Source organism: Camelus ferus, chromosome 34 (assembly GCF_009834535.1).
Source record: "Camelus ferus isolate YT-003-E chromosome 34, BCGSAC_Cfer_1.0, whole genome shotgun sequence".
NCBI classification, from domain to species: Eukaryota; Metazoa; Chordata; class Mammalia; order Artiodactyla; family Camelidae; genus Camelus; species Camelus ferus.
Genome location: NC_045729.1, coordinates 15,580,565 through 15,602,550, shown reverse-complemented (window position 1 = coordinate 15,602,550; position 21,986 = coordinate 15,580,565). Strand labels below are relative to the sequence as shown.

At 49.5% G+C, this 21,986-nt stretch overlaps 2 protein-coding genes across 2 annotated transcripts; both read left to right on the top strand.

Moving 5' to 3' along the window:
• Window positions 1-1,288: 1,288 nt before the first annotated feature.
• Window positions 1,289-2,177, top strand: LOC116661260 (translation initiation factor IF-2-like). Its single transcript, XM_032472901.1, has one exon. It carries the CDS (start codon window positions 1,491-1,493, stop codon window positions 2,175-2,177), a length of 687 nt encoding a protein of 228 aa, XP_032328792.1. The 5' UTR covers window positions 1,289-1,490.
• Window positions 2,178-4,359: 2,182 nt separating this feature from the next.
• PHC1 (polyhomeotic homolog 1) lies at window positions 4,360-21,898 on the top strand. The gene is given in 16 exon segments (XM_032473323.1): window positions 4,360-4,380; window positions 4,781-4,938; window positions 5,919-6,029; window positions 6,805-6,885; window positions 7,409-7,558; window positions 8,100-8,255; window positions 13,781-14,276; window positions 15,655-15,887; window positions 15,889-16,428; window positions 16,999-17,146; window positions 17,385-17,596; window positions 18,197-18,311; window positions 18,974-19,082; window positions 19,303-19,453; window positions 19,898-20,129; window positions 20,899-21,898. Coding segments are annotated over 15 exon segments (3,003 nt in total). The 5' UTR covers window positions 4,360-4,380; window positions 4,781-4,824; the 3' UTR covers window positions 21,054-21,898.
• The last annotated feature ends 88 nt before the right edge of the window (window positions 21,899-21,986 follow it).

The window sequence follows — 21,986 nt, the reverse complement described above, 5'->3', positions numbered from 1 at the left end:
CCTGAAAACTGTCTATAGATAGAACTTTTTCATTGGTGCCAGGAAATTCAGCTGAGGCTCAGTATATCCATTCTTAGCCTCCCCAGAAAGCTTTAAACTTCGGTGACATGCCAAAAATCTAGGTTTGAACTAAATGACTAAGGCTTACCTAGTTTTTTACCACGAGTTCTCTCTGCCAGAATCTTTTCAATTCATCCTCTGCCAAAGCCTGTCATCCATCCTGGCAACAAACCCTCTCACTTCCCCACACCTCACATCTTTGCTCTTCCAGTCCTTTGGCTGCCCTCCGGTTTCTTCCCTCGCATACTTGTCTGACTGGTTCCTAGAAGCCTGGCTGAGATTTTTCTCTGACATAAATCTGGCTACCACAAATTAAGGGCCGGGAATCCCAGCATACCTCTCTCAATGCAAATCTAAATGAATCTAATTGATAAACAAAGAGAATACTTCTATTTTCTTTCCAAAAATAAATCATGCATGGGCTCCTTTAAGGAGAAAATGAACAGTTCCTTGACAAAGAAAATAACCCACTAGAACAGAGGTCAGGAAAAGACATAAAAATAGTTACTGAACTATGATAACATCAGAAAAAGCATCCACCTTAGTTATTTATCCACAAGGCAGCCCCTCGCCCAATCTGTAAAGGTTAATGAGGGCAGTTGTCTTTGTTCTGTGCACTGATGTAATCCAAGCCTCCAAAACAGGGGCTGCACACAGTAGGTGTTCTAGAAATACTTGCTGAATATTCAAACGATTAAGAGAATTAAAAACTGGTATAAAATAACAAAGGCCACAGCTTCATCAAATGCTCAGCATCCCCAAACGCAGCCCTATTGTTCTCCTTTCTTCATACCCCTGCCTTCTCCCTTGTTTTTGTCGTCTCTTTTACACACACATTAAAATCTTAGAACACACATGCACATCAAACGCCCGAAGTAACAGGCTTAAATGTGTTATTCAAAGCAAGTTCTACTAAACTGCTGCTTTTAAAGGAATGTCCACTCCTAATGGGTTCACTGTTTCTGTGCAGCTTTCCCGCCTTCTCCGAGTTGAGGGGAAAGATTAAACAATCAACATTCTCTCTCCTTTTCCTCAATCTTTTTCTTTCTCTCTCTCTCTCTCTCTCTCCCCTTTCCTCAGCTTTATTTCCTTTCCCCGTCTGTCGTTTCTCTAGAGTCGTTGCTTGGCTTTCTCCTGCTCAGCCTGTTGGTACCTTTGATCCTTTCTTTCCATCCCTTATTCCCAGAAGCTGCAGAAAATCCCTTCTTTTCCCCCCTTTTTCACGTCACTTCCCTCCCTTCTCCCATCTCCCTCTCCTGCTCTGTGAGAGGCGAGTCCCCCACTAGAGGCCAGCACTTTCTCCGTTCCGTCCCTCCCACCAGCAAGCAGAAGTCGGAGAGAAAGAAGGGGAAAAAAGAGGAGAAAGAGAGCGAGAGAGGGAAAAAAAAACCCCGGGGCCTAGAGCGCGGAGGCCCGGCAGCGGCGTCGTCATGGCAACGGGCGCCGGCAGGAAACGAGGGACGCGCGGGAGGGAGGAGGGGGAGGGCGCCGAGGGGAGGGGGAGGGCCGGGGGAGGGGTCCGGCTGCCCCGGAAGCACCTCCCCGCCAGCCCCCTCCTCCAGCCCTGCCCGCAGCCCCCGGCCTGCAGCCCCCACCCTCTCGGCCCGGCAGGAAGTGACAGGCCCCGAGCGAGCCCCGGAGGCCTGGCGGAGCCGCGGCCCGGCCCGCACCCGCACCCCGGAGCGGCGGGAGGGGCGGGGAGCCGCGGCCGCGCCGGGCGCCTCCCACCCCGCCCTCGGCGCCCCCGCCCCTCCAGGAAGGGGAGGAGGCGAGGGGAGCCCGCCGCGGAGGCCGAGCTAGCCCCCCGCCCAGCCTGGCGACCGGGGACCCCGGCACGTGAGGTGGACGCCCCCCGGGAGCGCTCGGGTGCAGAGCCGGGCGCCGAGGTAAGCGGGCGGCCGCGGCCGCGCAGGGGCAGGACCTCTGGGGGCTTGGCCGCGCGGGGATGTTTCTCCAGGCACCTCGGGTGTGGAACGCCCCAGGTACCTCCCCCAGTCTCTCCCCCAGCCTACCTCCAGCGCTGCGCTCTGCGGTCCTCGGCTCTGCCTGTCCGAGCCCTCTCGCTATTCATTTCGCCGTACTCACCGCTGTCTGTCCGTCACCCTAGTTGCTTCTGACTGCTCGGTCTCTCATTCATTTTCCCTTCTCTGACTTTGCTTCTCCCATCCGAGCATGCTGTCTAGTTATCTCCTTGCTTTTCCTGTATGGTCCGCTGGGTTCCTCAGCGTCCGATTCCTTGACTTCTGTCTGTCTCTCTCCTGCCCGTCTCCCCGCTATCAGTAAGCACATTTCTCTGCTCGCTTGGGTCACTTCACTCCTGGCACCGCTCTGTCGGCCCGCTTCCCCCGGTGTGTTTGATTCCTCTTGGGAACCTCATTCTCACCAAGGTTCTAGATCCAGCAAGGACCCCTGGGCGTCTGCTCTCCCCGTTCTTCAGATTACTTCCCTTTCTTCGGCACAGTCTTCCCCGAACCAACCCCCTTCTCCCGCCCCCCTTCCCAAGCCCCATCCTTCCTACAAGACAGAGTTTCACGCTAAGGGAAATTGATTTTCTCCAATTCTTGGCTCAGGAGGCCCAATACTAGGTCCGCTTCAATATTCTCTTCTAGCTGCTTTCCAAAGGTCCGTGTTCCTACCCAGCCCAACCACACGCACCCAAACATCTTTTCAGGATGACCATGGTTTAGTTATTCCGGGGACCTCTACGGTTCAGCTTCTCAATCTTTCTCTTCCAGTTTAATTCTGAAAATTTCAATTCACTGTGCCTCCCAAACTTTTTCTTATCTTCATTTTCTGTATTTAATTTTACAGTTCCAACACTGATCACAAATGAATAGATTTATGTGCCTGGGATCCAGGAATCCTGGTTTTGACGACAGTTTTTCCTGATTTTATTAAAGACTTTAAGTTGGTCCATTTCCACCTCTTTTTCTATTTCACAATCTGAAAAAAAATTAAGACTTCCATTTTGGGGGAGATGGGGGAATCATACAGTTTATTAGCATTTTTACCTATGAAGGTGGGAATTAATGTCCCCTCTAAGCTAGTAAAGGGGTCTCATGTCTCTGAGTTCAGTGAACTAAGTCCGGTTATCTGTAACTATCTTAACAATGCCATGCTGCCTCTAATCTTTACCCACTTTTTTTCTTCACATGCTGATAATGAGGATTCATGGGTCTGTATCTGTTTAGTGCTTTGATATTTTGGCAAAAGATGTGGGGAGAAGAGAGACTAGAGTTGAAGGCAATATGATTTCTCCTACGTACTTCTTGGGTTATATCCACTCTTGCAGTGACATTTGCTATTCCCAAATGCAACTGAAGAGATGGGTAGAATTCTTGGGGGATAATGAGGTGATCGGATGATACTGGGACAGGAATTATAAGAAATCTCCCCAACTCTATTTCCAAGGCCAAGCGGTTTGATTTTGTTTACTTTGTTTGTTTGTTTGTTTGTTTGTTTTGGATGCAATCATTATAATAGATCCACCAGTAATAAAACTGTAGACAGCCCTTAGCAGAAATTCTGGTTTGATGTTTACATTCCCAAATCAAATAGTGATTTGCTGACCCGATATTTATAGTGGCTCCACGCCTGAAAAGTAGAGAATATAGTGTCTAGGTTTAACAAAAGAGGAGACAAATTAAAATGAACAAAAACGAGTAATTGTCACTTAGTGCTGCTTTGAAGGCATGTTTCTTCTTACTTCTCATCTCCTGTTTCTTTGCTTGGTTTCTTTTTTGCAAATTTTAGTGTAGACCCCCCAAAGGTAAATTCCGACCACTTTAGCTGAAATTTACTTTCTTGAAGATTTTCATTGCTGTCTTTAACATGTTTAATACCTGGAAGCCATTTGTTAAAGTGATGTATTACATTTATTTGTGAAGCCCTCTTTGCAAAAGGGGAAACTGAGGTATAAGAAGGGAGAGTGACATGCCCCGGTGTTAGCAGCCTGAGCGGGGACCAGGCGGCCCTTCGGGCTATACGCGCTCTAGGCGAGCTCTTCTGCCTCCTGGTTTTATAACTTTCCGGGATACGTTTGACGTGTCTGTATCTAAGCTCCTTCCCTATAAAGTGAAGACAGCGTGTACTCAGAGTGAGTGATGCGGCCTTAGTGACAGACTCCTTTTGTTTGGAAGAAGCATGTCCTAGTGTAAAGATGTGACGCTCAACTAGGACAACTTCTTTAACCGCAGAAAACCTCGTTTCCACAACTGTGAAGTGGGGATAATCGCATTTACCTTGAAGCGCTGTGAGAGAGAATGGAGGTGAAGACCCTAGCCCAGGGAGAGGAGGCACCTCGTGGCTTCTCAGCAGATGGTGACTATTGTTAATTTGAGGCTGACAGTGATGGTACAGATGCAGATAGAAATGAGGTAACAGTATGTTTTAAGTGAGGAGATTTTAAACTATTAAAAAGTGTTGAGGGGGTGTAAGGTGGCCTTACTATTGTGAGGAACCGTCTTACATTCTGGCCATTTTATGTGTAATGACAGCCTTGAGGGAACATGTAAAGATTATTTCTTTTGAGACACTGCAAAGATTCAGAAGATGGTGGGGAGATAGGGTTATAAGAGTGCATGGAAGATTTGACAGTTATTAAACCCGAGACAGCATGGCTTATGGAGGAAGAGGAAGATTCTTAGGTAACTTGAATGATAAGGTGGAATACTGGCTTGAGATCAGGTGTGAATTTTAATCCTTTGCTGCTTCCATCTAGGTCTTGAGTCAGAGCACCGGCCTTGGGGACCCTGGACCACTACCATGGAGACTGAGAGTGAGCAGAACTCTAACTCCGCCAATGGGAGTTCCAGCTCTGGGGGCAGCTCTCGGCCCCAGATAGCTCAGATGTCACTGTACGAACGGCAGGCCGTGCAGGTGAGGCCCAGCTCGGAGGGGCTGTGATCTGAGTATCGGCTCTGGGTGGGCGAGGACGTGGGGAGGTAATTGCCCTTTAGCTCCTTCCCAGCAAACTGGGGGAGCTGGAGTAGTTGACAGCTGAGGTCCCTTCCAGCTCTGAGAATCTTAGGAGTTTACAGCAGTCTGAGCAAGCAGGCAGAGTGAGGTTCAGTCTTTAAACTAAGGTTTTTCTACCATTCAGTTCAGGCAGTTAGATTCTAACTATTTCTCTTCATGGATTGTCAGGTTTTTAATGTCTGGTCTTTCTTGTAAATCACCCTAAGTAATGAAAATTAAGAACTTCTACTAAAAATCTTTTGGCTATTAGAATAACTGTGCACATCCTAAGAATAGTTCTAATTATTAAAGAAAAAAAATACAGTCATAGTCCTAAAATTAACACTGAAACTGAATTACCAGAATCATCTTTCTAAACACCCATTAGCATTATACTGGAGATGTTTGAAAATGCCAGTTACTTGAAAATTTTACCTGATACAGCCTTTCATAAGTCACTGTTTACTCTGTTTTTTATCATTTTCAACCCACGAAGCCTCTGTCACCTTTGTTGTATCCCCAGAACATGGATCTTCTATTTTCTTTCTCTGTTTACATTAGTCACCGTCCCATTTACTTTCAACGAGGCTAGTCCCAGTTCTCTGTTATATCATGTATTTCCAGATTCCATTTTGGGAAATAAGAGTGCATATGAGCTACACTGCTTCACTTTTCAAGAACAGAGCATAGCAGAATTAATTGCTTCTCCACTTTTGGAGGACTATGTGAAGTTTCTGATATAAAAATGGACACATGAGATGTTGATGATTTAGCTGGATACCCATCTTCCTCTGTTTCTCTCCTTCCCGTATGTCTCTGTCGCAGGGTCACAGTGAGTCCCACAGAAGGGGAGTTAGGAGCGATTCCTTCTAAGTGGGTTGACCCCCTCTTTTCCTTCCTAGGCCCTGCAGGCGCTGCAGCGTCAGCCCAACGCTGCCCAGTATTTCCACCAGTTCATGCTCCAGCAGCAGCTCAGCAATGCCCAGCTGCACAGCCTGGCTGCCGTCCAGCAGGTGAGAGGTCAGCAGCTCGCTGGCCCAGGAGGGAGGGGACAGGCGCTGCAGGTGGGCAGGGGCACACGGCATCTTCCACTAGGTCCAGCTGCAAGCGATCTCCTCTGCCTTCCATCCCCCTGCAGGAGGAGGGAAGGAGCCCAGCATCTGGGCTTGCAGGAAGGGCGGTGGCAGGCCCACCTTTGAGAGGCAGAACGGCCGTGTGCTAGACCTTCACTGTCCAGCATGGCGGCCGTTAGCCCGCCACCTGTGGCCGTCCAACATTTAAAATATGGCCAGTCCACATTGAGAAGTGCCAAATGATTTTGGATTTCAGAGACTTAGTGTGGAAAAAAAAATCTCAGTAGTTTATTTGGCTACATGTTGAAATGAGATATAGTAGCTTAAATAAAGTTTATTTGTCATGTTTTTTTTTCACCTTTTAAAAAATGTCCATCCTAGACAATTATATGTGTGGTTTGCATTCTGTTTGTATTGGACAGCTCTGGGCTGGACTTACTAGTGGCTCAGGATGTAACTGGGCCAAAGGTTCTTCCACCTCAAAGAAGGTGGGAGGAGGAGAACCGGTTGCCTGCCTGCTGCGGGTGGGTTACCTGGGAGTTACTGGGTTCGCAAATGGGGTAACGTGAATGCACCTTCCCTTGCTCCACACTAGAGTTTCTCAGTTCTTGCCTGGAATCTCTCGTATGTTTTGTGCTTGTGATTTATTACTGGAAGACTCAGAGCCTTTACCTTCCTTGTCTCTGCTTTTTCTTGTCTTCGTCCCCTCTAACAGGCCACGATTGCTGCCAGTCGGCAGGCCAGCTCCCCGAACACCAGCACCGCTCAGCAGCAGACCACCACCACCCAGGCCTCGGTGAGTACCGCTTCACCCCGCGGAGAGGCCCTCCGCCGTGGGCCTTGGTCTCTGGGTTAAACTGCTTAGTGCAGCTGATCTGAGAGTGTGTATTGAGCCACGAGTGGTATTTCCTGCTCTTAGGTAGAGAATACTAGTAAAAGGGAGAGTGACTTGGATCAATACAGGAGTCTTAAGGAGGAGGTCTAAGAAAGGAGGAGGAGAATCCTGGGGAAGAAGAGGAGGGAACACAGGAAAGGGACTAATCTCTGGCCCCTTGAATGAGAAGTAACGTCTGTCCCATTTCGTTGCTTTGCCTTCCCGACTGTTATGCTGCTGGTTAGGGACTGGTTTCTGTGCTGTGGTCATGCCCTGCAGCAGCCAGGATGCCAGCTGCAGGTAGGAAGGTGGTATTCATGTCCTCCTGACTCTATGGCAGTGAGCTAGTCTGTTCTTGACCACATCATCCTGAAGTTGTCAGTCGTGTGTATTTCCCTGTGCCTCTCCCAGATCCTCAGTCCTGGTTCCTTTCTGTACCACACAGATCAACCTGGCCACCACTTCGGCCGCCCAGCTCATCAGCCGATCCCAGAGTGTGAGCTCCCCCAGTGCTAGCACGCTGACCCAGTCTGTGCTGCTGGGGAACACCACCTCCCCGCCCCTCAACCAGTCCCAGGCCCAGATGTACCTGCGGGTAAGACATGGACGCAGCCACGGCTGTCCCAGGGGCATGGTCGTTCTGTGACGAGTGGTGGAGTGAGAGCTGTTTTACTTAGTCATGGTCACCCAGATGTTTTAAGACAAGCCGGTCTACTTCCTGTGCCTGACCGACCTCTAGAAGTTAGAAGCTGTTCACCTTAATATTTGAGTAAATTTGCATCAGATACGGTCTCCTCTTTAAACCTGTGGCCCAAGCACCCACCTTCCGTTGTCTCTTACCCTAGCAACTTACTGTAGGTAAACACCTGCTCCAGAGTCCTCGTCATCTCAGCTTTTTTGATGTTTGGCTCTTTGTTATCAGCGTATAGTTTTGCACACGTTCTAGGTTTTCCTCTGGATGAGTCATCGCACATGGAGAATAGGGGTCTCCTGGGTTGGTGTGGCAAGGGGCAGGGCTTAGCTGTTCCGTATCTTCTGTTTATTTTGTCTTGTGGTCCTTCCCTTCCGTTTCTTCTGTCTTTCTTCTTTTCCTCTTGTCCTCTTTCCTCTGCTCTTCCTCCTCCTCTCCTTGCCAGCCACAGCTGGGAAACCTATTGCAGGTAAACCGGACCCTGGGCCGGAATGTGCCTCTAGCCTCGCAGCTCATCCTGATGCCTAATGGGGCGGTGGCCGCGGTCCAGCAGGAGGCGCCATCTGCTCAGTCTCCGGGAGTCCACACAGATGCCGATCAGGTCAGTGGCGACCACTTGACCTGTGGACGGGCACTGGGGAGGGCGATGGGGTGGCCCTGGACCAGGGCCCACCCTTCCACCCCATTCCCACTTCACCACTTTTCAGAATTCCTCTAGAACTTGAATCCCTCAAAACTTTTTAGTTACTTGAGTTAGGAAGGGAGGTAGACTGGACTGAAAACAGCCCTATGGATCTGGAAAGCCTTGTTCTTGATGCAGGTCAGATTTCCTTCCCATTCTTTTAGCCCTCTGTGGCAGTCTTAATTCTCCTGGCAGTACTGCCTCTGGAAGATGAGGGGTGGCGGAGAGCATTCTGGTGAGACAGACGTGAAGCTGACCTGGCTGAGTTGCTGGAGCGGTGTTTGATTCCTACTCTTTATGAGTTACTCTGGCTCTCAACCTTCAGCAGCCTGTTTCTGCTCACCGTGTTCCAGTAGAGTCTTCCTCGCCAGTGCTTCCCCAGCCTTAGCTCCAGCCTATGTACATACGTGGAGAGAGCCTGGATTTTTAGCTTCTATGGATAGGACACAACCTGGGAGCTCATAATACTTACCTCATTCTTTCAGTTTATGGGTCAGCAAGTCAATATTGAGCTCTCTCTCCTGATGTGCTCAGATATATGCTGGGAACTTTGGAGGACTGAGAAGAGATATGAGTCAAGTCTTCAAAGAGCTTCGAGTACAAGGAAGTACAAAAGTAAACGGTACTGAGGGCGGGTGACGCATGAGCTTAGGGAAGAGCGGCTGCACTCTTTTCAGTGACTTTTGGGAACTTGAGCAGATTCTTAAAGGATGGGTAGGATCTGATCTGGAGTAAGAAGAATACTGGAGAGAGAACAGCATGTGTAAAGGCCTAAGTCATGTATGTGACTGCGAGTTGGGGGTGACTGGATAAAGTGGAGACAGCGGGCCTGTGGTGGAAAAGGTCCGTTCGGGGGAATTCTGAAAGCCAAGTGACTTCCTAGTGCCAGGCGTGGTGCTGGCTTGAACAGCAGGTTAATAGGGTCAGGAAACTACTTTAGAAAGAATCACCTAGGAACGTGTGCCTGGAAAAGAAGGAGAAATTAGGGAACCTGTTAAGAAACTGTTGGGGTCATTTAGTTACAAGGTCAGGCCTTTGTTTTAGGCTGTGGTGACAGCAGTGGGGTCAGAGGTCGAGGTGGAGCCTGCTTCCACAGCCAGCTATTTCATTTGTCCATCTGTTCATCAGATATTCGTGTGTCAATGTGTGGAGGGACAGAGGAGCAGCTGAAAGTGTGAAACTGATAATTGGGTTAGATTCCAACAGTGACCCAGGCAAATGGCTTAACATCTTTCCCCCAGTTTTTTCATCTATAAAATAGTTGTTATAAACTACCTACCTCAGGCTGTGTTGTGAGGACTAAGTGAGTTGCTATGTGTACGCATTTGAACAGTGCCTGGACATAAAGAGCGTTCATTCTCATGATATAGCAGGCGGTCCTTAGCCTTGGTGTCCAGGACGGTCATGATCACCAGACTGATGGAGAAGACAAATCACTGAAGCACCAGACATTGAAAAGATAAAATCACCCGAATGGTTGAGTAATTGTTTCATTAGAAAGTACAGAGTGCTCTGCAAGGGACCAGATGTAGCCTTGGGATGAGGGTAGAAGTCCAGAAGGCCCCCTGAGGAGGTGGCAGTTAAGTGGGGCCTGTAGACATGAGTCAGGATAGATGTGGAAGGAGACTGGTGGAGGTGGGGGGGGGCCGCACGTCCAGAGGCCTGAGGAGGGAAGTGGTTTTGTGTATTTGCGGCTTTGGAAGAAGAACCATCGTGTTCTTGAAGCCTGGAAAATGGGGACAGAGACGTGCTGGAGAGGTGGGAGAAACTCATCCTGCCGGACTTGGGGACTTTAGGACTTGGGGCTTTATGTGAAGGGCAATGGGAAACATGGGAGGGACATGGAGACTTGAGGATTTAAACAAATTTCTTTTTTTTAAGAACTCTATTGGCTTCTCTATGGAGAATAAATGGAGATGGTGTGAGTATGAGTGAGAACAGTGTTGTAACAGTTTAGGGGAAAGATGGTGTTTGGAGTAGGTGGTAGCCATGGAGATGGAAGGAAATGAATAGATTGGAGAAAAACTTAGAAGATCATTGAAAAGGAAGGACTGACCGGTGGATGGGGGAGCTGAGGGACGTGCCAGAGCTGGGATCTGACAGCAGCGAGGGGCTGGCGGTGCTGTTGATGCCAGAGGAGTGTCAGGGAAGTGGACTTGGGGGGAAGTTCCCTTCTCGATGTGCCCAGTGGAAGTGCTTGTGAGCCACCCTCCAGGAGATGTGGGGTCAACAGTTTGGTATACGTGGTGCTCGAGCTCAGACGCGGGGTCTGAGCTGGAGGCGAACAGTCAAGTGTAGAGGCATATAGATGACAATGGAGTCAAGCATTTGAAACCGCCTAGGGGGCTGGTATGGACTGAGAAAAGAAAAGCCTTCAAGCTGGAGCCCCGAGGGTTAGGACGAGCCCTTAGAAAATGGAGCAGCTCAAAGCTGAGCGGAGGGTGATGAGCTGGCAGAGGGGAGCAGGAAAGAGCGACAGAGAGAGAAGACAGGGGAGCAGAATGTTACAAGGAGTGGCAGGGGGTCCCCTGTCAAGTGCAGTGAAGACGCTGGAAAGATGCATTTACTGCTAGGGATGGAGGGCCCTTTCAGCGGAGTTGTGGGGAGTGAAGCCCGGGTGGTAGTGCGACCTGAGCAATGACTGGGTGGTGGGAGTCAAGGCAGTGACTGTAAACACTTATGAAGAGTTTGTCAGTAACGGGAAAGAAGGTAAAGCTGGGGTTGGGACGGGGTTCAGGCCTGGCGATGGCAGGGAGCCAGTGGAGGAGAGGTTGAAGAGACAGGAGGGAATGGATAAAGAACACTTGAGAAGGAGGAGGGACTGGACCCTCCCGCCCTCTGATAGGAGGGAGGAGAGAAGGGAGAGGAGGGAGCAGTGGGGGAGGGGTGCTGATGCAGGTGAGGGTGTCTTTTAGGTTTGGTGGTGGACCTGCTGAAGTCTCGTGCACAGAACAGTTTTATGGTCCCTGCGAGGGTGGACAGTGAGAGGGGAAGGAGGAAGTGGTTCCGAGGTCCTGGGAGGGTAGGAAAGTTTTAAATAGCCATAACGGAAAGGAAGGCAATTAGAAAACCCTATGTAATTGCCAGATAACATTTAAGTGCCCAGCACCCAGTCCTGATGGTTCTTGTAAATCTCTCTCAAAAGTTGTTACCTCTTCTTCTTTACTCCTGTTGTCTGACTTTGGGTTCTTTTTCTTTTTCACCTGAATTGATCGTACTCGTTTCCTAACTGGTCTCTTGACTTCATCCTTATCTACATCTCCTCCTCCTCCACATCACTATCAGAATAAGTTTTGAATAAGAAGGTATATGTTGTTGCTAAGATTATTTTTAATTGTACCTACCTCTGGTGTACAGAATTTGATCAGTCATAACCCTTGGTTCATGATATCCTCTCTTCAATGGTTCATTCATGGCCCACTTTTCAAGTTTATTGTCAGTAAGTTTTAATCATATAAGCCACCCCCAGTTCTATCCACTGCCTGTCCCTACCCTGGTGGCAATTAATGATCATTTTGATTCCTAGGTTTGTCCTTTCCTTGTGTCCTTTTTTATATAGTTTTATTGCCTTTGTGTATATTTCTAAAAAGTCTGTTTTATTATGGAACATTTCAAGCATATACAAAAATAGGAAAGAAAATGAATTCCTAGGTACTTAACCATCCAGCTTCGACATTTATCAGCACATGGCCCATCTCTCCAGGCCCCTTCCCTTCACCTGGGGATTATTTAGAAGCAAATCCCAGACACCATACCATATATATTTGTGTGTGTGTGTGTGTGTGTGTGTGTGTGTGTATAGAAGGTACTTGTGTATGTAGTGTTTTGGGGAATGCTTCCTTAGTAGCTTATTGTCAAGATCCATTTGTATTGTTGCATGTCATCGTACTTTTTTCATTTTTGACCTGTACGTAATATCCCATCGTGTGAATGCACTACAGTTCATTCATCTTCTCTCCGGGTAACGGCAAGCTGGGTTATTTCCAGGCCTTCGCCACTATGGGTAGCAGCGCTGTGATCATCCTTACGCACGCCTCCCCTTGTGCACAGCGAGAGCGCCTCTCGGGGATTCCTGGGTTAGAGCATGTGCGAATGTTCAACTTCTGTGATGCCAAACTCTCTTCCAGAGTGGTGGTGCTCATTCACACTTCCAGCAGCGGTGTTTAAGAGAGTGCATTCAGCTACTGATTTGAGCGTTGATGATTCTGATTAACCTTCTTCAGTGGCTTCCTGTACTCAGCCAGGTGCCCCCATGCCTTCTCTCCATCCATACTTACGAGCACTTCCTGTGTGGCAGGCACTGTGCTAGCTGCTGGGAATGTAACAGCAAAGAGGACGGGTAAACTTTCGGATTCCAAACCAAAGTTCAGTCTCTCCTTATTTTCATGCACTGGGCCCTTCAAGATCTGGCCTCTTCCGACCTCCCTAGCCTCAGCCTACCTTCCTAGCTCCATTTCTTGCCACTGCCTCTAGCTCATCCCAGGTATAACGAAATATTTATAATTTCCAAAAATGCTATGCTCAGTGGTCTTGCAAATGTTGTTTCCTATGTCTTCAAACCTCTGCCTTCACTATTACCTGTTGGTTCTCAGATGAAACATCGCCTGTTTTAGGACGTTGTCCCTAATCTGCCTCGTCTGAGTTAATCCTTCTCCTCTGTGCTCCCACGGCACTGTGCGCGCTGTCTGTGCGTAGGGTTACTTGGTCATTGGTTTCCGTGTCTTGTTCTCTAGTAGAAAGTACTCGTTCAAAGCAGGGACTTGTGTCTTTCTTCTGTGCATTCCCAGTATCCAGGGGAGTACCTGGAGCGTGGCAGGTATTTGGGTGGAAGCTGAGTGAATGAGGGGAGGAAAGAGAAACTCTGAGACATTTTGAAGGAATAAAATGACCAGACTTGGTGATAGATTTGATAGTGAATGAAGGAGACCGAAAAATCCACTATGACTCAGGAGCTCCTCCCCTGCAAGGCCGTCAGTGCGTGTGACTGTAAAGGTGGGGGTACGAGTTGAGGGGGGCTGTGGAGGGTCTGAAGCTGTCACCACTACTTCTGGAGCAGTCCCAGAAATATTTTTTTAAACTAAAGTACAGTCAGTTGCAGTGTGTCAATTTCTGGTGTACAGCACAATGTCCCAGTCATGCATATATATATATACACACACTCACACACACACAAATATTTCTTTTCATATTCTTTTTCATTAAATGTTAAGATATTGAATATAGTTCTCTGTGCTGTATTACAGAAGAAATTTGTTTTTTATCTATTTTTTAAACAAAACATATTAAAAACTTTATTGTATCTATTTTTATATATAGTGGTTAACATTTGCATATCTCAAACTCCCAAATTTAGCCCTTCCCACCCCCTTTCCCCCCAGAAATCTTTGACCTTAGTGCCCCTTGTTCCCCCTTTCTCAGTCTGCCTTTTTCTTCTTGTCTTCCAGGTGCAGAACTTGGCTGTCAGGAGCCAACAGGCCTCAGCCCAAGGACCCCAAATGCAAGGCTCTGCTCAGAAGGCCATTCCTCCTGGAGCCTCCCCTGTCTCTAGCCTCTCCCAGGCCTCAAGCCAGGCCCTAGCTGTGGCTCAGGCCTCCTCTGGGGCCTCCGGCCAGTCCCTCAACCTTAGTCAATCCAGTGGAGGCGGTGGGAGTAGCATCCCAGGGTCCATTGGTCCAGGCGGAGGTGGCCAGGCGCCTGGGGGCTTGGGCCAGCTGCCTTCCGCAGGAATGGGCGGTAGTGGGAGCTGTCCCAGGAAGGGCACAGGAGTGGTGCAGCCCCTGTCTGCAGCCCAGACGGCGACCGTGAGTCAGGGCAGCCAGACAGAAGCTGAAAGCGCAGCGGCCAAGAAGGCGGAAGCAGACGGGACTGGCCAGCAGAACGTGGGCATGAACCTGACGCGGACAGCCGCGCCTGCTCCCAGCCAGACCCTCATTAGCTCAGGTAAGCTGTCGCCTCTCAGAATGCCGTTACCCTCCTGGAGCTTGTGTGAAGTCTTCAGAGTACATATCTTTGCCTTTTTCCCTGCGTGTCTTGGTCGTGGAGCAGTGGAAGGGAAGAGAATCACATCGGCCTTGATCTTATTAGTCCAGAGAGACAGGGGCCAGGTCACAGAGATGGACCTTGTCTGTGTCCCCTGGGCAGCCGTCAGTTGGCATGTGGCCTTGTCTTCTCTCTCTCAGGTCCTGAGTTCTTGAATTTCTTCACTCAACCCTTTCATTCACTCAGCTCTTTTTGAGTTACCTGCTGTGTTCCAGGAAGTGCTAGGGATACAGACTCCCTGTGATTTAAGCATAAGGGATGAATTCTCTCCTCACTCTCTATTTGATGTTGGTCTGTTGGCCCAGTGGAGGGCACAGTCTGTGTAAGAGCACTTAGGACCAGCAAATCGAGCCACAGTTTGATATAGTCAACTTGTGATCATCTGTATCGATGATAAGGATTAAAAAAAAAAGAATAAATAACAGTAATAATGATCATGACCTGCAAGAGTTAGTCCTTGCTTTCGGGCTGTGGGTAGCTAGGTATGAGTGCCTTACTTGGTACGCGTGTGTTTGCCTTCCTTGCTTCCGGTGCTTTATTTGTCGCTCTGTTTGAACAACGTCTGCCCGAAACGTAAGCGCTAATTACCAGCTGTGCCACGCGGACCTCGTGCGCGCACACTGCTGCGCGCAGCTGCCCGCGCGCTTTCTTCTCACGTGCATCCTCTGAACATGGCAGGACGCGGCTCCAGCTTACAGAGGAGGGAACTAGGGAGAGTCTGAGCCTCCGGCTGCTGACTCTTAAGACTTCTGGGTGTTGACTGAAACCGATGGATCCCGGAGACCAGGCGTTCGTGGGAAGATGTTGGCATCTTTATCTCTGGGGACATTTATTCTTTCAGTGGCTGTTACGTGTTTCTCACGTGCCAGGCCCTGGGCTGGGTTCTCAGGATGTAAAAATAAGTAAGGCGTGGACTCAGTGCTTGAGGAGCTGAGTCTAAGCTTGGAGAGGACGGGCCCGCTGTTGTCCTTGCTGAGTGCAAGGTAACAGGATTTAAGTACAGCAAAGAGAATAAAAATTAGATAAGTGGAAGAGGTTACTGAGGGCTGTTAAATGATTGAGCAAGGAAGCTCCCTCCCTGGAGTCTTTGAGACTGGAGGTAGCTGGTGATGTCTGACTGGAAGGAAAGAGTGAACGAGGTCCTCCCAGGTTCGCTTTCCATCTCTCTTTCAGTCCAGAACTAGGTACGCTTTGGAAAGATGTTTTTACTTTTAATTTAAAAGGACGATTATTTTCTGCTCGTCTTCCTCTTTGTTCCGCTGTGGGCTTGCTCCTGAAGCCACCTACACGCAGATCCAGCCCCATTCCCTGATTCAGCAGCAGCAGCAGATCCACCTCCAGCAGAAGCAGGTGGTCATCCAGCAGCAGATCGCCATCCACCACCAGCAGCAGTTCCAGCACCGCCAGTCGCAGCTCCTGCACACCGCCACGCACCTGCAGCTGGCCCAGCAGCAGCAGCAGCCACCGCCTCCGCCGCCACAGGCCGCAGCCCTCACTGCCCCTCCGCCCCCGCCAGGTGCCCCCCGCTCCGCAGGTCCCGCCTTCCCAGTCCCAGCAGCAAGCCCAGACCCTGGTTGTTCAGCCCATGCTTCAGTCCTCGCCCTTGCCTCTCCCACCCGACCCAACCCCCAAGCCACCCATCCCCATCCAGTCCAAACCATCTGTAGCCCCGATCAAGCCTCCTCAGTTAGGGGCTGCGAAGATGTCAGCTGCCCAGCAGCCCCCGCCCCATATCCCTGTGCAAGTTGTGGGCACCCGACAGCCGGGCACAGCCCAGGCCCAGGCTCTGGGGCTGGCACAGCTGGCAGCTGCCGTACCCACTTCCCGGGGGGTGCCGGGTACCATGCAGCCTGGTCAGGCCCATTTGGCCTCCTCGCCACCATCATCCCAGGCTCCTGGTGCGCTGCAGGAGTGCCCTCCCACGTTGGCCTCTGGGATGACCCTTGCCCCTGTGCAGGGGACAGCACATGTGGTCAAGGGTGGGGTGACCACCTCCTCCCCTGTTGTAGCCCAGGTCCCTGCCGCCTTCTACATGCAGTCTGTGCACCTGCCGGTGAGTGACGTCTGATGCTTTTGAGGGCACTGTCACCCTTGAGTGGACCTGGGGCTGGGTGGAAATAGAGCTTAATTTAGGAAGGGGATAAAGAGTTGAGAAGGTTAAGGTACTGGTATTTATCTGCTTTGTTGTAAGAGGAAGTCAGATCTTGATGGAAGGTTAAGATCCTGGCATGCATTTGTTCCTGTTGTAAGAGAGAGATTGATGTATATAATAGAATTTCATACTCCTAAATTTGCTAGTGAAATTCTATGTTTTAGGATTTGTACTGAGTTAATCAAGATAGCCTTAACCACCAAAATCCATCTTTATAAAAACGACAGTTCTTGGTTGGGCCATGATGAAACCAGTCTCCAGGTCTAGGCCAAGACTAAATCATGTGTTTTTTTTGGTCCTGATGTAGAAGTTACACTTCTTGGGAATGACCAGAAATTTTAGTATACCGTGGGAAATACATAAATTGGGGAACCCAAAACTAAGAAAATTTTCTCTAATAGTATGGGAGTAATTGTTTTTCCTTGTTATCCTTCACTCATAAATCTTTTCTTCCTGTTCTTCACTTTATAGGGCAAACCCCAGACATTGGCTGTAAAACGCAAGGCTGAGTCTGAGGAGGAAAGAGATGATGTCTCCACGTTGAGCTCAATGCTTCCTGCGAAGACGTCTCCAGTAGTTGAGAGCCCGAAGGCCATGGAAGAGAAGAGTGGTCTCGGAGGTAGCTGCCCTCTGCAGTGCTGTTGGAGTGCTCAGCAGTGAGAAGTTCTGAATGAGCTAAAGGAGAAATCTGAGTCAGTAGAACTTGGTGGGCACATGAGTAGGTCCAGTCACAGGGACTCCAGGGTGAATGATCAAAGGGGAACATGTATCACTGCAGACGATCAGGCGGGCTTGGCTCATAGATGGCTCAGTGAGGTCATCCCATATCTGTTCCTCAGTCTGTGTTTGTGTTCCAGAGAAAGCTGACCCAGTGACCAGCGTGACTGCCAATACCCCAAGCAGCGATGTGGTGGCCTTGGCTCCTGCCCCAGCAGCACCCCCTCCAACACTGGCCATGGTGTCCAGGCAGATGGGTGACTCGAAACCCCCACAGGCCATTGTGAAGCCGCAGATTCTCACCCACATCATCGAAGGCTTCGTTATCCAGGAGGGAGCAGAACCTTTCCCGGTGAGGGCAGGGCCAGAAGGGGGCGCTTTCAAGTGGGGACTTGGTCTGACTGTTGTCTTTTCAAACTCCATTAAAATCAGAAGACTCAGAACTATTTATTAGAGAATGGTTCAGTCCTGTTGTTTGTATGGTTAATTGTGAAGAAGGAAGGTAGAGAAAAGGAAAGAATATGTAGACCAGAAAATGAAAACGTTGGGAAGAGGAGAGGAAAAGGAAGAAAGTGACCTTTGAGCTGTCATGTTCAGTCGGACAAACTAGGTTGTTTTATAGTGAAGAAAACTGTGGGAGAGAAGGGAAGGGACTTTCCTGGGTGCCGAGAGTTGCAGAACCGGGACTAGAACACAGGCATGCCGACTCCTAGTGTTCCCTGCACCTTAGGGAGGAGAAGGACAAGATACAGAGCCAGGTAGGAACCTGTTCTCTGGTGAAAAAAGCCAGTTACAGATTCTAGATCACCATACTGGAACTGGTTCTCTCCCATCAGACTTGGCCACTAACTCAGAGACCCGGGCAAAGACAAGGCGGTTAGGAGTGCTGGGGAAAGCCATAGGGAAGCAGAAAGGAATTAGGCTACTTAACTGTGAACTTTTTCTGGGACAGGTGGGTTGTTCTCAGTTATTGAAGGAGTCGGAGAAGCCACTACAGACTGGCCTCACCACAGGGCTGAACGAGAATCAGGCAGGTGGCCCCTTAGGGGGGGACAGCCCGTCTGCTGGTGAGTATTTATTTAGAGACCCATCTAGCGAAGGAGGCTGATGGAGATCTTAGTGTAACATAGGAATTACATATTTCAAGTGGGAATTATGTGAAGTCCCTCCACACACGGAAATCCATATTGTTGGGATGTGTAGAATCACACAAAAGTTGCTCCATAGGATTAGGGGGGTTTTATCAAGCTAAAGCAATCTGTTGAATTATTTACTAGAAGGATATATTTTTTCAAAAGAGGATCTTAAAGCAGGCTATTTCTTAATTTCCATTTCTCTGTACTGTAGATTATGTCATACATGTTAAGGAGTCTTGTTTACATCCCCCCCGCCTTTTGGAAACTTCTGTGGGAGAGGGATCTTTTATCTTTCCAGGCATTAGTAATTCGTTCCTCTCTCTGGTTCAGAAATGCAGTCTTGTCTGAAATCTTAGGTTATGAATTAGGATAAAGTTAGTCATTGAAAGTGGAAATTGTCTGGCTTCAGGTTAGGAAGTGGCCATGTCCATAAAGGTTCTGGAGCTTGAACTTTGTCTTAGGGATGCCCAGTTAGGTTGTGCGGGTCTTTGGGGGCAAACCTTGGGAGTAATTGGAGTCCAGCTTCGGGCCTAAGGATGGCCTGTACGGCAGCAGAAACCAACGGAAAGTCTCTGGCGATGCCTTGTTTTCAGAGCTTGACAAGAAGGCGGCCCTCCTGAAGTGTGAGTACTGCGGGAAGTACGCACCTGCAGAGCAGTTTCGCGGCTCCAAGAGATTCTGCTCCATGACTTGCGCCAAGAGGTACTGCAGGCACCTCGCCCTCAGCCCAGCGCTGGCTCCTCCATGTAGGGTTGCCCCCCTTCCCTGGGACCACCTCCAGGCTGATACTTAATGTCACCTTCTCTGCTTTCATTCTCTTCTCCAAGTCAGCCCTTAAAGTACCGGTTCGCATTCAGTGCAGGGTGGCAGGTGGTCTCCTGTGGAAGCACCTGGGACATCCTGTCTCCGCTCTGCCCTGTAGGTACAATGTGAGCTGTAGCCACCAGTTCCGGCTGAAGAGGAAAAAAATGAAAGAGTTTCAAGAAGCCAACTATGCTCGTGTTCGCCGGCGCGGACCCCGCCGCAGCTCCTCCGACATCGCCAGAGCCAAGATCCAGGGCAAGCGCCACCGGGTGAGCCGCTCCCTTTAAAATGGGCCTTTTCCCTTCCTCTGCTCCTACAGGGCAACCCCTTTGCCCAGGTTAAAAAAGTACGAGACCAGAACTCTGGTTCCACACTGATCGCATTACTCTGAATTCCAGAAGACTCTGCCCTCTTGTCTCTTCTCACCCGATTGCTGGCTCGTGTATCTGTTAGTCCTTCCACTGCATTTGAGTATGGGGACTCTAGGTCAGTTGTTGGTAGGTGGGGAGGATCAAGAGAGTGACAGTTCATACTTGAAAGGCACTTGAGAGCAGGCTAGTGACTTTGGGCTTTTGCAAGTGAAGTGCAGATTATTGAGATTAGTTTTTCTCTGTGCCCCATATTAACCCAAATCCAGAGTGGCTGGGGAGATGGGAAAGAAATGTCAGGGCACCGTCATTCATGACCTCACTGTTCTGCATTTTATTCTGTAGGGTCAAGAGGACTCCAGCCGGGGTTCAGATAATTCCAGTTATGATGAAGCACTCTCTCCAACATCTCCTGGGCCTTTATCTGTGAGAGCTGGCCATGGAGAGCGTGACCTGGGGAACCCCAGTACAGCTCCGCCCACGCCAGAATTGCACGGCATCAACCCTGTGTTCCTGTCCAGTAACCCTAGCCGCTGGAGCGTGGAGGAGGTGTATGAGTTCATCGCTTCCCTGCAAGGTATCTCGGGCCTCCCCAGCGGAACCCAGGTCATCTGCGTGCTTAGTTTTCCTGCAGTTTCCTTTAGGTCATCCCTTAGGGCCTTTGTAACAGGAACTTGATGGACTTAAGAGGTAGAGGCTTAAGTAGGGTATGATGAAGGCGCTACTCTTGGTATTTACTCACGTGACTGGTCCACAGCCTGGGCTCGCAGGTTTTCTGGGTTGACTGTCCTATGCTGTGTCAGCAGTTTTGCAAGACTGGATTTTCGTCTCTTATGATTCTTACCAGTAGTTTTTAGGTAAAGCGTGTTTTTACTGTATGACTCATTGGGCTCTCTGGCATGGATAAAAGACTTTTGTTCAGGGGAGAAGGGGGTTAGGACATCATGGGCCGCTGTTGCCCTGCTCTCTTCAAGGCAGGATTGTTTATAAACTGTTCTTGACAACGGGATGGTTTTCTTCAGAAAACCACCCCACCTTCCTTGCTATTTTGTCAGAATTCTGGCCCCTTAAAATGTCACAAAGGCTCTTTGATTTTCTTACCAGCATCAAAGAAAATGTATATATCTTGCTCCCTCCCTTTCTCCCCTCAAGTTATCTGAATTTATTCCCCTGGTTGAACAACTTAGTTGTTCTTCCTTTATCTCAGCTTTTTTTCCTGTTGTTCTCTCTGATTTCAGTTTGCTCCCGAAGCCTGCCATCTCAGGCCACTGCACTGCTGGATTTCGGACAGGCACTCTGGTGCTACCACGTAGCTCCTCATACTAATTCCCACCGTTTCCTCCTAGGCTGCCAAGAGATCGCAGAGGAGTTTCGTTCCCAGGAGATTGACGGACAGGCCCTCTTATTACTTAAAGAGGAACATCTCATGAGTGCCATGAACATCAAGCTGGGCCCGGCCCTCAAGATCTGCGCCAAGATAAATGTCCTCAAGGAGACCTAAGGTGGCCCTCTTGCACAAACCAGCCCAAGGCAGACACTCCCCACTGTCCAGGTTATGACCTGGTGTCAGCAGACTTCACAGGGAAGAAAGAGCTGTTCCAATTATGTAAACCTTCCGTAGAGTGGATTACTGAGACGGGGAAGAACAGTGCGAGGCTTGGTCGCTGGTGCTACATGGCGGCAGCTCTGACATTTCTCTGGGTTCTACTTTGTTTTTTAAAATCTGTACCATTCTCACCTCCCCCGATCCAGTCTTTACAAAAGAGGCAGTCTGGAGGACTAAGGACTGCTCAGCCTTATCCCAGAGCGGGGTGTCTAGCCAGGGTCTCGGTCCTCCAGGAGGAGGAGTGTACGGTGCCGGGGGCCAGGAGGTGGCTGGGATGTAGGTGTGCCTCAGCCGCGCGGGAGGCAGGGTTTTTCCAGCTTGTGTGACACAAGTAGCAGAATCCGGTGCCCCCTCTTCCCTCTGGATTGTCCGACTGTAGCTGTGGCTGAGTTGTGCTGTCCCTCCCTTAGTACTGAACGTTCTCTCTTGCGTCCGTGGCAGGGTCACCAGCCAGGGCAGAGACTTGGCTGGCACCGTCCTGATTAGCTGCAGGGACTGTTTGGCACGCACGTGGCGGTTGCCATCCTTTCTGCATCCCCTGCTCCCTTCCAGTTTATTATCTGTTGTCTTCTGCCCTCCCTTTCCCATTCCTACTCTGCTCTGTCCTATAGCTTTATAAAGCAGGAGCGCGTGGGGCTGAGGTCAGGCGTAGAAGTACCTGCCTTAGGCGCTATTCCTTATACAACAAAAAATATTAAATATTTTTTTTTTCCCTCCTCAGTAAAAGGATGAAAATTGGTCTTGGCTGTCTTACTCCATCATTCCAGTGTATCTACCCTCTTCTTTCACACAAATGAGTAGGCCAACATGTTTTTTTTTTTTTTTAAT

Excerpts from the sequence above, each read along its gene's own strand:
- LOC116661260 (XM_032472901.1), top strand. The coding sequence starts at position 1,491 with ATGGCAACGGGCGCCGGCAGGAAACGAGGGACGCGCGGGAGGGAGGAG.